Source organism: Xyrauchen texanus, chromosome 27, assembly GCF_025860055.1.
Source record: "Xyrauchen texanus isolate HMW12.3.18 chromosome 27, RBS_HiC_50CHRs, whole genome shotgun sequence".
In the NCBI taxonomy this organism is placed as follows: domain Eukaryota; kingdom Metazoa; phylum Chordata; class Actinopteri; order Cypriniformes; family Catostomidae; genus Xyrauchen; species Xyrauchen texanus.
The window spans coordinates 15,916,876-15,929,755 of record NC_068302.1 but is presented as its reverse complement, the minus strand read 5'-3'; the positions used below and the strand labels follow the sequence as shown (position 1 = coordinate 15,929,755).

Here is a 12,880-nt window from a genome sequence, read left to right as displayed (position 1 = left end):
TTTCCACCCTCATTCTGGCCCTCTGTCAGAACACTCGGTTTTGATGCTGCTTCTAATTTAAGACTTGACAGTAAACATACACTCTTTGGCTCGCTGCTCTTACCTGCTTAAAGGTAAATCAGTGGTTGATGTGTTGTTGTGGAGGCGGTCCGACGCAATTGTCTACCACAGAGTGACATCACAATGTGGAGGAAGTAGAGAATGGGTTGTTTTGGCAGCTTGGTGCACCGATCAGGACATTTGAGGCCGATGTCGATCTCTGTTTTTTTTTATCTCTGATCGACTGATACCGATACAGATTTATTAAAAAGTGCCCTTTGTCACACTTTTGCAAGTTATATACTGCAGTTATATGTTCATTCCCTACACAGTAAAATTACGGTAACACTTTACAAAAAGGTTTACATGAGAGCATCACACACAGCAGAGATACGTTCAAAAATAAGAAAAATATATCTATTACAAGCTCTAAAACTGCTCCAGTTTAGAAATCATTAACATCTATGATTTGTTTACTGTCTTTGGCGTTTTGCTTTAACACAAATTACTAATTATTAAGCAAATGCGTGAAGACGTGGTGCCGTTATGGTTCAAATGTAATTGCTGTGATTAGTGGTAGTGTGACCAACATTAACCTGATTTAAATTGGGATCCTCACAGAATAGCACTGAGATGAGTGACTGAGGAGATAATGAGAGCACCTGGAGAGTGTATATGTTTGATTGACACCACGAGTGATCATATTGAAGGGAGTGAAGCTGAAAGTGCTCATGATTGTTCAACACAATGTCTGATTGTCACGACTCACTTTACATCACATATACTCAGATATGTATAGGCATGTTTATTTGCTGTTTAATTACTTTTATACCCGTTTACAGTCTCTTTGTCCTCTTTGTGCTCACTGTGCAGCGAGTCAAAATTACTACCATAATGACTCTAGAAAATGGGCAACTTAATATTAATTCACATGTAATTCTTACAGTAACAGTGTATGTGTGATTCCTTGCGTGCTGCAAAAAAAGATTGGCCGATCTCAGACTTAAGACGAAGATCGGATGATTTACTGTAGATTGGTGAAAATTGTATTCCTCATATCATGACCCCTTAAAGCAGGGGTGCCCAATACGTCGATCGCAATCTACCAGTTGATCGCATAGGCAATGCTGGTAGATCGCACGAAATGTAAATGTGCTTTCATAAAATTGTAATAAAAAAATATATATAATGTCTTTCCTTATTTTAGTTTCTGTCTGACTTGCACTTGACAAGTACATTTTGACCAGGCGAGATTGTTGTTTATTCAGTTGCCATGACAACTAGTTTCGGGCCTTCCAAGCGCTTCTGAGAACAGAGCGTGAAATTGCGAAGCTAGCAGTGTTTGAGACTAGCTACCAGTAGCTAATGTCCTGATTATGCAATCTGAACGATATCAACATTGAACATTATTACATATATATATATATATAAACTGTGTTTTTTTTAGTTGGTAGATCTTATTGAGTTGGCCATTTAAAAGTAGATCATCATGCAAAAAAGTGTGGGCACCCCTGCCTTAAAGTCATTAAAGGCCATAAATTGTTTAAAAAATGCTGTGCAACTCACATTTCTAAGTAAAATGAAAGCAGTTCACCTTCATGTTACTTCTCAAAGTTAATTGCAATTACATTACAACTGATTCGAACTGTTCTAGCCCTAATATGTATAACCTTAGCAAGAAATTATATGCTTAAACTAGGATCTAAAAGTGCAGTGAAACAGTTATACAGTATATTGCTATACCATTCTTTATGTCTAAACCCACACATATGTACATGAACAAATCCAAAACTGTGCTCTGCTACTATTTGCAACTCAACACCAAGATCAATAGCATCTATTGAGTCTGTAAAAGAGCTCTGTCTCCTGCTATAATGACCTCATGGATCTAGACACAGAGATGCATCTTCATTTTAGAATAGACTTGGGTTCTCAGAGACTAATGCAAGAGAGATTCAGATGCAATGAGAGTGGAGCTGATATGAATGGATTATTCATGAACTGAGGATGATTTTTTAACTGTATTTTGTTGCTTATACATATGTACTCTCAAATGACCTTTGTATGGGTTGGGGTAGGCTTTAAGTAAGCAGTGAATGCACAATAAATTGTCCCCAAATTGTTTTTGGGCACTGCAACCAAACTTGTGTATAAGTGGTAAAACAAAATATCAAACCAAGTGTCATTTTATTTCGAATTAAGAATTACAAGTACACTTTTCAAGCAAACATTTCTCAAAAACCATTTTGTTAGGTTTTAAATTATACAATATAAAACAAAAGATACAATGTTCAAAATTAAGATTAAGTATTTGGCCACTGTCTGGTCGTCCGACTTGTAAGATTTCGGGGCTAGTTAAGTTTAGTTCTTTCTCCATATATATTCTCACTTTTACAGTGCTAATCGTATTTTCTTCACAAATTGAGAATAAACACCATATAATTGTTAAACGACCCTTTATTATTACTCCCCCTCAGCCTCACTCCAGCCACACCTCCATCAGAGGGCAACCTCACCCCATCTCCACGGAAACCCACTCCACTTCACACATCAAAACAACCCCTTCTGATTGACGCACCCGATGGCTCGACAGCCTGTCCTCACGAGCAGATGGACCTAGCCCCTTTCCCAGAGGTTAGTCCTGACCAAGCCCTCAAACCTTAAAACAATATCTGCTTTCTGTAGTTTATCTAATCGATTTATAATCCATAAAAAGGTGACAGGTTGGGTGGATTGTAAAGATTAAACAGATACCCTAATTATAAGGTAAACACTTAAGCTATTTGATGGATGAGTCTCTTTCTTTCTGTGTAGATGCCCACTACACTATTAGACTCTAGTGCACTACGGTACCGGGTTCAGTTAAGCAAGAAGTCCCGCAGAGCCCAGCCCTCTCGAGCCGCCCGTCACAGTGCCCTCTTATCACAAGTACCTGAGGAAAGTGGAGTAGGAACTGATAAGTGGCACTACAGGGACTCAACAGGTACTTACACACATCTTAGCAGCTAACAGCCTGTGTTTATAGATTGCTACAAGGAATTCTTGCCCTATTAGGTTAACCAAAGATAATTGTCTCTCAACTGTAGTTCAAGTCAATACAATGTAATCCTCAACACTCATTTATTTCTCTTGTTCTCTACCTCCCTCTATCTCCAGTGGAGAAGGCTGATTCTTTTAAGCAAGAGGAGGAATCGGACTCTGAGGAGCAGGCCAAGGGAATCGAGGACCGTACCTCCTCTATATCCTCTCAGCCTCAGAGAGTGGCTCTCTTTCCTGGCATGGACCCTTCTGTCTTGAAGGTGAGTGAGCTTTTCAGAGCAGTAATTGCAATAGTACTAACTAGAGGTTGACAGATTTGTTAATTTTGCACCATTAACAGCTAATGGAACTATAGGATATGTGAGACTGATGATCGGCTGTTGATGAATTATACTACTAATCATATTGGTTATATGACATTGTTGCACAGCTATTTGTGTAATTTATTCTGATCGGCCAATAACAATTTTCAGCTGTCAAATATTTCTGAATAATGACCATTGACCATCAAGAATGGGAATCCTAAGGAATTTAACGATTCCGGTTCCAATTCCTCTTAACGACTCCGGTTCCTTAACACTTGCAGTGACAATTCTTTTAGTACATTTGAGAAAAATGTAGGCATTTAATGACCTTTGCAGTCTGTTTCAAATGATGATATCATTTCAAGTTTCTACAGAGCTGACATAACAAATCAGAAATTAGCGTTGCACCTGATATGGAATTCCTGGGCCGAGATAACTGATAATTCAAAGCCCATTGTGGCTGATACGATAACCAGTTTTTAATTAATTTATTTTTGTATACATTTTTAATAATTTAACCTGGAACTGCTATCTAATGCATTAAATATATGTCTTTTAAAAGCTTGGAAGTTGGACCTGCTGCTATTTATGGTAACAGAAAGATGGTTTAATGCATTAAACCAAGATGAGGCTATAAACTGCATGTGATGAACATTAAACAACAAAACATATAATGCAAACCCTAATCTCATAGTTTAATATTTATGCAAGCAGCCAGTCTATGAGTGCAGTGGTTTGTGTGTGTTATTGATGTGTGCATATGCACGTCTTATTCATAGATGCTTGTTACAATGCTCATCTGTGACAGTTCTGCTGTATTACTTATTAAATATGAACACAACAATCATAATGGGAATAGGTAACATCATACAGATCGAAGAGTCATGTGTCATAACATTACAAATTTCTCAACTCGTATATTACAACAAGCACATTCGTATTCGTTTCACTCACAAACTAGTGTTTTTAGCCATCTCCAGTCACTCTGTGAGAATTATTTCAATATAAATGTGTTAGGTTGTGTTTGGACATGTTTTAATCACAGTGCCCTGCTGTGTAAGTAACTGTTATTTCCCACATTCTGCTTATGTTTCATGTAATATGTAATATGTGAAAATGATTGCCCCCAAGGCACATGATGTACATACAGGTTTTTGCTGCATTTTCATTTATTGCCTCATGAACAGAATATGGAAATGGCATGTCGTTACTTAGTGTATATTTCATTCATGCATTTATTCTTTTTTTAAAATCCACTTACAGTATTACAACAAAACTTGTTTATCTTTTACTACACATTGTCATATAAACAAGCATTTAGTAACACATTTCCAGAGACATTTGTGTCATGTATTCTGATGTTGTGCTTCAGGTATGTGAGACTTCAACAGATTTATTTCATTTAGAGTTGCACATTCATAACTTGTGCATCAGTATAAGAATAATAAAGAAAGATTTTTTTGATTCACTAAAAAGAACCGGCTCATAAGAGTCAATTCTTTGGGAATCAGACTATACAGGAAGTGTCGTATGCTTCGTGCTGCAGATTCAAAAGAAACGGCTCATTAGTCTATGCTGGAAGCACTGTTTGTTTCGCTATGTATAAATGAAAAAGATCCAGCTCATAAGAGTCATTAGTTTGAGAATCAAAATACGCTGGTAGGGTTTTACACCATAGATTCTGTAGAGGGATGCGCTGATGCTGAATTGCGCTGCATGAAACACTATCAGAGTATTTTAGAGCAGTGTTCGGTCCGCATCGGCAGAAAGTTTTATTAATAGGATCCAGTAACGGAACATTGTCCATACTGTAGCAGTGCTTTGTAATTTCCACTCTATAATGGGGTCTTAACACCCTGTCAGGGTTTATGACAAAATATAGGGTTTATTTTGCAATAATGACTGGGAGTAGATTATCCCACTTTTTACGTGACTTAACTACCAAATAAGTGATTTAATAGGACATCAAATCATAATTTACATGGAGGAGAAAGAAATCTCAAGAGTCTCTAAAAACAGCAGAATCACAGCTTCTGTTTGCCAAATAGACCATTTGTTTACTCATTATCCTGCTTATTAAACAACTACTTACCAAATAAATAAGGAAATGGACATAAAATATTGATTTGAGTTCAAATGATTTTAAAAGATCACAGAGTGATACGAGAAGTAGGAAAGATGACCCGGATGACTTTTGAAATATAACTTTTTCCCCTGATGTGCAGTCGTTAATCAGAAATATCAGAGAGCTGGATATGACGATTGATGCAGGAAGTATTCCAGAGAGCCATGTAATAATTTGTAAAATTGACTGGCTGACTGTTCATTATACCTTCCATATTTATACCTTACATATTTTCTTTGTAGGGTTTAACTGTAATATATAAGGCAAACAGAATATCAATCATCTACAACATGTTTTTGATCTGCCCGGAGCACAGACATAAAAAAAAAAATCTATTTCCGTCTATATAGTGTAAATGGATGGGGGGTTTTTTCTTCGTTTTTGGTGCAATAAACCACATTTGGACTCTTGAGTCTATGTCTGGGCTGACCCATCATATGCATGTACTGTAGGGCTTTGGAAATTGTATAACACATTCAATATCCATCCATCCATCCATCCATCGTCAACCGCTTATCCTGTGTACAGGGTCGCGGGGGGCTGGAGCCTATCCCAGCTAACATTCAATATATTTTTTTTAAATTGTCCAATTAATCTGAAATCATCTTTTTTTTCCCCCACCTTTGTTATCAGCTTGGTGTAAATCAATTATTGGTCAACCTTTAGTTTCAAAAGTCTTAAAACTATGATTTCCCATCATTTTTCATAGTTTCAGATCTTACAGACTGAAAAATGTTTACTTTTCAAAGTGAATTATTTTTCTAAAGTAGTTTGATGTGTGATCTGAGTATTACATGTTGTTTCAGGCCCAGCTAAGGAAAAGAGGAGAGTCAGACAATCAGACAGACAGCCCCTCACCCTCTCAGTCCTCACTTGCACCCAAATCTCCATTCTTGCCTCGAGCTGCTCGTGTGCTGCCCCCTGCTGGTGGCAAGGAGAATCAGTGAGTGCCTTAACTTCAGTAGAGCTCAAATTGCTGCCTTGTCCAGTGTGTATTTTTTGGTTGTGCATGTTGTGACTTTATGACTGTTTTTTTTTTTTTTGCATCTGAATTCCTTTCTTTACCTCCTCTCTCAGAGAAGAGTCCTCACCTCAGTGGCTGCAAGAACTAAAGACTAAGAAACGTTTTAGTCAGTATGAAACTGATAGTAAAGCCTGAGCAAGCAGGTAAATCTCAGTCTCGCGTGTCTGTATGAAAGCTAATTTATAATTAGGGGTTGTTACAATACCAACATTTCATTTGTCAATCTAATTACTAGAGATGTTTCACACCTCTCCATATCAAGTTCCATATCACAGCAAAAAGTCATATGATATTGACAAAAATATTGTTCTGACAGTTTGCATGTTTTATTACCTTTTATTGTGTTGTTACGAATTTGATTTTAAAGGGCTTATTAAAGCTACTAAAGTTATCCAGCCAAGAGCAGTTAGCAGTATTCTCTTTTTCTTGTCATTATCGTTGATTGACTAATATTAATGATATAGTTGGCCGCAGGTCTTTTTGGCTGCATTTATACTGCAAGCCATAATGCACTGATTGCACCTGTTGACTTTCACTTAAAACATAACATTATTGGAATGCACTGTTTACGTTAAAGGAAAAGTTCACCCTAAAATTTAAATTCTATTTACTAATCCTCTTGTCGTTCCAAACCAATATGACTTTCTTCTGCAGAAATGCACTGATTTTCATACAATAGCCACTGACAGTCTCACTTTAAAACATAAAAAATTTTGAATCAGTACTCACTACTTCCAATATTGTAGAAAGACTTCTATTGTTACAGCTTGTACATTTTACTATATATCGAAGAACTGGTGCTATTGACATCTCTAATTATGTTTCTCACTTGTATAATGATACTGCTTATCAAATACTTTTATAACAACTACTGCCCCCCCCCCCCTCCACCATTTCAGGATGCCTTATAACTGCAGTATCTGTAGCACGTGACAGAAGCCTTAACCTTTGACCTGGAGTTGACGGGAATCTGCTGCTGATGACTGAGCATCATTGTTTTAGTTTTTTTGTTTCTTTGTCGATCTTACTCCTCTGGCCTGAGTTGTGTACATGTGCATGGTGCCTTTCTATAAGATTTCTGGCTAACAAAAAGGGCAAAGCAGAGATCTCTGTGTGGAAGTGTGTTTGTGTGTATGTGTTGGATTATTAAATCTTAAGCCCTTTTTCATACGAGAGAATTATTTTGCATAGAGCCACTTTAACCTCTAGTGAGCAAGAGATCAGAATTTTGGTGGAAGTGACGGTTGTAATGTGGACAACACACACACACGGCAATGTTGTCTAAATCAGTAATCTTGTCTTGTTTTCCAGTAAAAATATCTAAACATCATATAAACAAGTTACATTTCTCATGAGAAGCAAAATTGTATAGGAAGTTGCGACTTGATTTCAGATAATATATCTTGAATTAAGTGCATGTTTCTTTCCCAATTTGATTTTTTTTTTTAGTGAGACTATGCTTAAAAAAAAAAAATCAAACACAGTTTTTCTCAAGTGAGTGTATCTTTTCTTAAAGATGTTTAGATATTTTTACTGGAAAACAAGACAAAAAAAAAAAAAATAGATAAGGAAATAATTTTCTTTGCAGTTCACCTACCGTAACCTGAAGTGCTTCATATAACTTTTTTATGTGCCGGTCATTGTTTGGTTCAGTTGATACTTATAGGCATCAGTTGCACTGCATTTTCATAGTCATCATGATTTATTTCTCGACTGTTATAGTCAACAAATCTTGCTGTAAAACTGTATAGAAAGTGTATTTAGTTATGAAAATCATTAATGCAATCACAAAAAGTTATATTTGTATTAATGCTGGTTTGAAAGAGTCTTTGTCAGTGGAACATTTTTAAAAATCAACATGAGCGATCCACACAAGTCTTGGACGCAGATTGTTCTTCATTTAAGAAGAACCGAAGTAATTGGATGTCTGTTTCACAATTTGTTTAGCTTTTGGTATTCCATTAATAACTTCATGATTAAAAAAATTTCCAGCACATGTACAATCAATCATTTCCTTTAGTTCACTTCATATTCTTATTTTTCATCCCAAGACTTTTCTTGCTTTAATTATGGGCCAAAAATGAATGGTGAAAAATTGCACAATCAAAATGATTCTGTCATTTTGTACTGACCAATTCTCCTCTTCCCTACAATGCTTGTAATAATGAATGAACAATGAATACAAAGGGAAAATGTTTCATTTGTGTCCCTCACACTTAGTCAAACACACAGTGTATCTTGAAGCTTGTTCTGTTATTGTTTACTAGTTCAGGGGAATTTTGAAAATGTCAAAGTACTATAAGCACTGTTCAAATGACACTGCACATTTGTTGTCGCCATATTAAAAAATGCAGGCCCATGGTGCCACTTCCACCTAAAGTTCCTTCAACAAGCACTTTTCACCTGTTAACAAACAGCTGTGCTGTCCAATAGTCAGTTTTTTTTAATGCACGAGTCCTCACCTGTGATGTCAATGTTGTGATGTTGGTATGTGAGTAATGTGTCCTATGGTTGTTTTGTTTTTTTCTAATATCAGCTTCTTTTCTGTCTGCCTAAAAATGTTATAGTCTGTTTAAGGGTAATTTGTCCATTTTATTTTAAATTTGACTGTAAAGATGTTTATTGCACTGTGTTGTAAACCAGTGTCCAAGACTGTAAATTCATAATAAAATTTACTATAAATTGACAATTCTTTCCCTTTTTTGTTATTTTGAGCAAAAAGTAAACATTTTAGAATGTAAAGCTGATGTGATTTCTGCTACACTAGCACCACCGAATGGCATTGCAAATAAAAACAATTTTTTAAAAACCGCTTTCTGAATTTGCTCCTTGTCCGCAGTTGTTCAAACTGTCAGACTGTACCACCCCCAACTTACGCCATTGCTTGAGTAACGTTCTTGGGGCTGGTCACTCAAAACATATCTTCCTGAGGTCGACTGCTAATGTCAGTAAAGTTTTTCTTTTTTCTTTTTTTTTTTTTGCACCAAAATGTAATTATTCAGGAATATATTATAATTTTCCACCCTGTCTTTGACCCTCTGTCTGAAACGCTTGGTTTTGACCTCAGAGTCTCCTTTACACTTCAACGTAAATGTCCACTGTTCTGATTGGCTAACATCATGCAGCCCCTCAAACACAGCCACATTTGAAACTCAATCGGAAGAAAATGAACAAAGCTTGAGTCATTTTGTGACTGGTTCAGAAGCAATCCATGCTGATATGAGCCGAAAGCAGAAGTGTAATGGACCAGGATTTGGTTGCAACATCTGTGCGGAAAGTCTCACTGAAGTTGAGACGTAAAGTTCACACTAAGGGCTTAGTAACTATGTCGGTGCTTAATTTGGTTGCACCTAAGGTAGGTCGTAAACTCTGTAAAATAACGCCTAGTCCCATAATATGACGTTTACTTGTATTGATCCAAAAAACAGCCTTCAAATTTGTAAACGGAAGTGATAAAAGCCATGTAGTTCAGTTTGATTTTGTTGACTCCCATAAATGTTAGCTGTAATAAATTATTATATCCCCATTGAAATATGCTACGTAATGAAACAAGATTTCCTTAATGGTATATTTAGCCTATGTAAATAACAATATTTAATTACTGTATCTACAATTAATAAGGGGCAATAAATAAATACTATTACAACAGGCTGGAAATAATAGACATTTATTCTTTTTTAATATCTTATTTCGTATATGTTAAAACTTGACATGGGGCGGCATACACAGGAAAGGTCACATTAGATGCTGAAGAATTACTTTTTTTTTTACAATGTTTTCTCCTGTAAATGTAAATGAGTGTAATGCAACATCATCATATAGGCTAGGAAAGGACTAAAGCTTGTCAACAAAACATGAGGTTCATTAAATGAGCCTGCTTTTTTATTTCATCTGTTACTCCTGGTCAGAGGCTTCTGTAAATATTTAGTTTATGTTCTACTAAGTTTAATGGTGCAACACTCACATATTTAGTAGTGCGTAAATTGTGACTTCGTGCCCATTTACGCAACATCTAAGCTTAGTTTAAACTTATTTAACCGGCCCCAGAAGAACGGAAGCTTTTTTTAACATTTGCACTTGTACTGCTCTTAAAATGCGCCACACATAGTCAGAAATGCATCAAAACGATCAAAGACATCCATCTAGTCAATGTTTACATAGGGCTGGGAAGGATACTTTTAAAAATATTCCACTACAGTTTGCAGAATACATGCTGTAAAATGATATTTGTAACAGATTTAGTTAGCCTACTCAAGATTAGTCACATAATCTAAATACTTTGGTTTACTTCTTCTGCATTGGCAGATTTGTTTGACTTGTTTTGTCTATACATAATTAAATAAAGAAAATACACTTCACTGTAAAAATACATTCTCTGAAAAAACAAAGCCTAAATATCTTATGCAGTTTTGCTACCTGTGTAAATTTATCTTGTTTTAAGGATTTTTAGATATTCATCAGTGAAACAATATTTAAATTATCATTTAGAATAAAATTTTTGCATTACATATTTGCTGTAATTCCAAAGGTCTTAATAGAGAAAAAAAGGTTATACTCTAACATAGATTTTCTTTATCCAATTCATTATAAAAATCTAATTGTGCATCATAATAGGGTATGTTAAGGCAAAACAAAGCATTTTAGCTTAGCATAAAGCTACATTTTTATATGACAATTTATACAAGATTAACTATTTTTGCTCCAAACTTCAAAACTCCACCGAGAGTACACAAGGATATCTTTTCTGATCGTATGTGGATTCTGTTCATAAAATGAGACAAAAAATATATATAGTTTGTTGCTTTTATACAATGTTAAAGGCTACATTGGTTAGCATTTCTTGTAAAAAAAATACCTTAACCACATAAAAAACAATGACAAGGTATGTAATTGTGTATTTATTGGAACTATGTTTCATCTGTCAAAGCGTTTCTAACAGTTTTTTTGTTAAGCTGTAGAAACACGATAAAGCCACTCTATTAAAGCTCCCAAGGGAAGTTCCTCAATGACGCCATATCCACCTTTAACTCACAACAGTGTGAAAGTGCTCGTATGAATGAAACTAATCATAAGAACGTTTTTCACCACTCTTCAAAAGCTCTTTGTATTACATAATTTATATACGGCAAAGAAATACAAGAAAAGATAATCTCCTCGTAATCAAAATACTTTTTCAAAGTAACTGTATTCTAATAACCAACTATTTCAATTGTAACTAGTGGAATACAGTTACATATATGTATTATTTTAAATAAAAAAATGTATAGCTTTACATGTATAAAAACAGTTTAACAGCATGACACAATGGGGGTCACATTTTAAGAGTTTTAACTTGACATCGATGCATGATCACTTTCAAAGAAGTTTGACTATTACATGTTTATGTAGAAAGACATTTAGGAAGTTTCCTGCATAAGTCCACTTTGGTGTAGATAAAGCTCTCATGACAGATGAGGCCCATCTCTCCTCTTCACATGTCTGACTGAGTGCCAATGGGCAGGGCCAAGGGTGCAACTTGGTAAAAGTGGGCGTTGATGACTTCCTGTAGAGTCAGTCTTTTGTTGATGTATTTGTTCTTGTGATGTCACAAAATCGACAAATTCCAAATGAGCCATTATTTTGCAATTTGGTTTAAATAAATGCTCTTTTCTATTGAGGATGTTTTGAGTTCTGAAACTTACTGTTTTTTTTATTTTTTTATAGTAGAATGACCTCTTACTGTAAACACTATGTCAAAAGATCAAGGCAGATTTTATTCCTTAGTTCCTCATGGCCCCTTTAACAATCTCAAAATAAAAATGAAGTACACTAGGCAGCTACTGTATCTATATATTTTCAGGATCAATTAAGTGTTGTAGAGGTGTATATAGGCCTATATAACTGAGTGATAAGCTAGTGATTTGATGGTGCAATATCATATATTACGCCCTGCACAGTATAATAATCATACTGTACAACAATAATTGCATACTATGTTGTTAGTATATCTTTGTGGTTGTGATTTGTTTTATATTACTTTAAAATCTTTCAAGTCACTAGTGTTTGTTGCTGTTACAAAGAATGAGGTCACAAACTTGTGTTGTGACGGAAACCAGTCTAACTTGTTTTCAGACTGGTGAAAAAATAAACAATAAGCTTTGCTGAACATGTACATAAAAATGTTGCATCACATATGATATTCTTGATCCCCTTTGACAAAGTACTGTCCCTATAGCGATAAAGTGTCTAGTGTAGTGATGCTTATGTGTGGGTATCCGGCTCAGATAATTTGGATCGTCATGATCGACCATGGGTTTAAATAAATAAAAAAATTACAAATACAAGCTGAGAAACATTTAGAGTCACTCA

The 12,880-nt window shown here is 35.4% G+C and overlaps 1 protein-coding gene across 1 annotated transcript in view; it reads left to right on the top strand.

The window, feature by feature from the left end:
- The window catches only part of LOC127620948 (titin homolog), a 63,538-nt gene extending 54,317 nt beyond the window's left edge, over positions 1-9,221 (top strand). Inside the window, exons 7-12 of the mRNA XM_052094322.1 lie at positions 2,517-2,673; positions 2,854-3,022; positions 3,196-3,338; positions 6,315-6,451; positions 6,586-6,675; positions 7,432-9,221. Coding sequence (XP_051950282.1) covers positions 2,517-2,673; positions 2,854-3,022; positions 3,196-3,338; positions 6,315-6,451; positions 6,586-6,667 — 688 coding nt within the window. The 3' untranslated portion in view covers positions 6,668-6,675; positions 7,432-9,221. The remainder of the gene's footprint in view (positions 1-2,516; positions 2,674-2,853; positions 3,023-3,195; positions 3,339-6,314; positions 6,452-6,585; positions 6,676-7,431) is intronic.
- Positions 9,222-12,880: the final 3,659 nt, after the last annotated feature.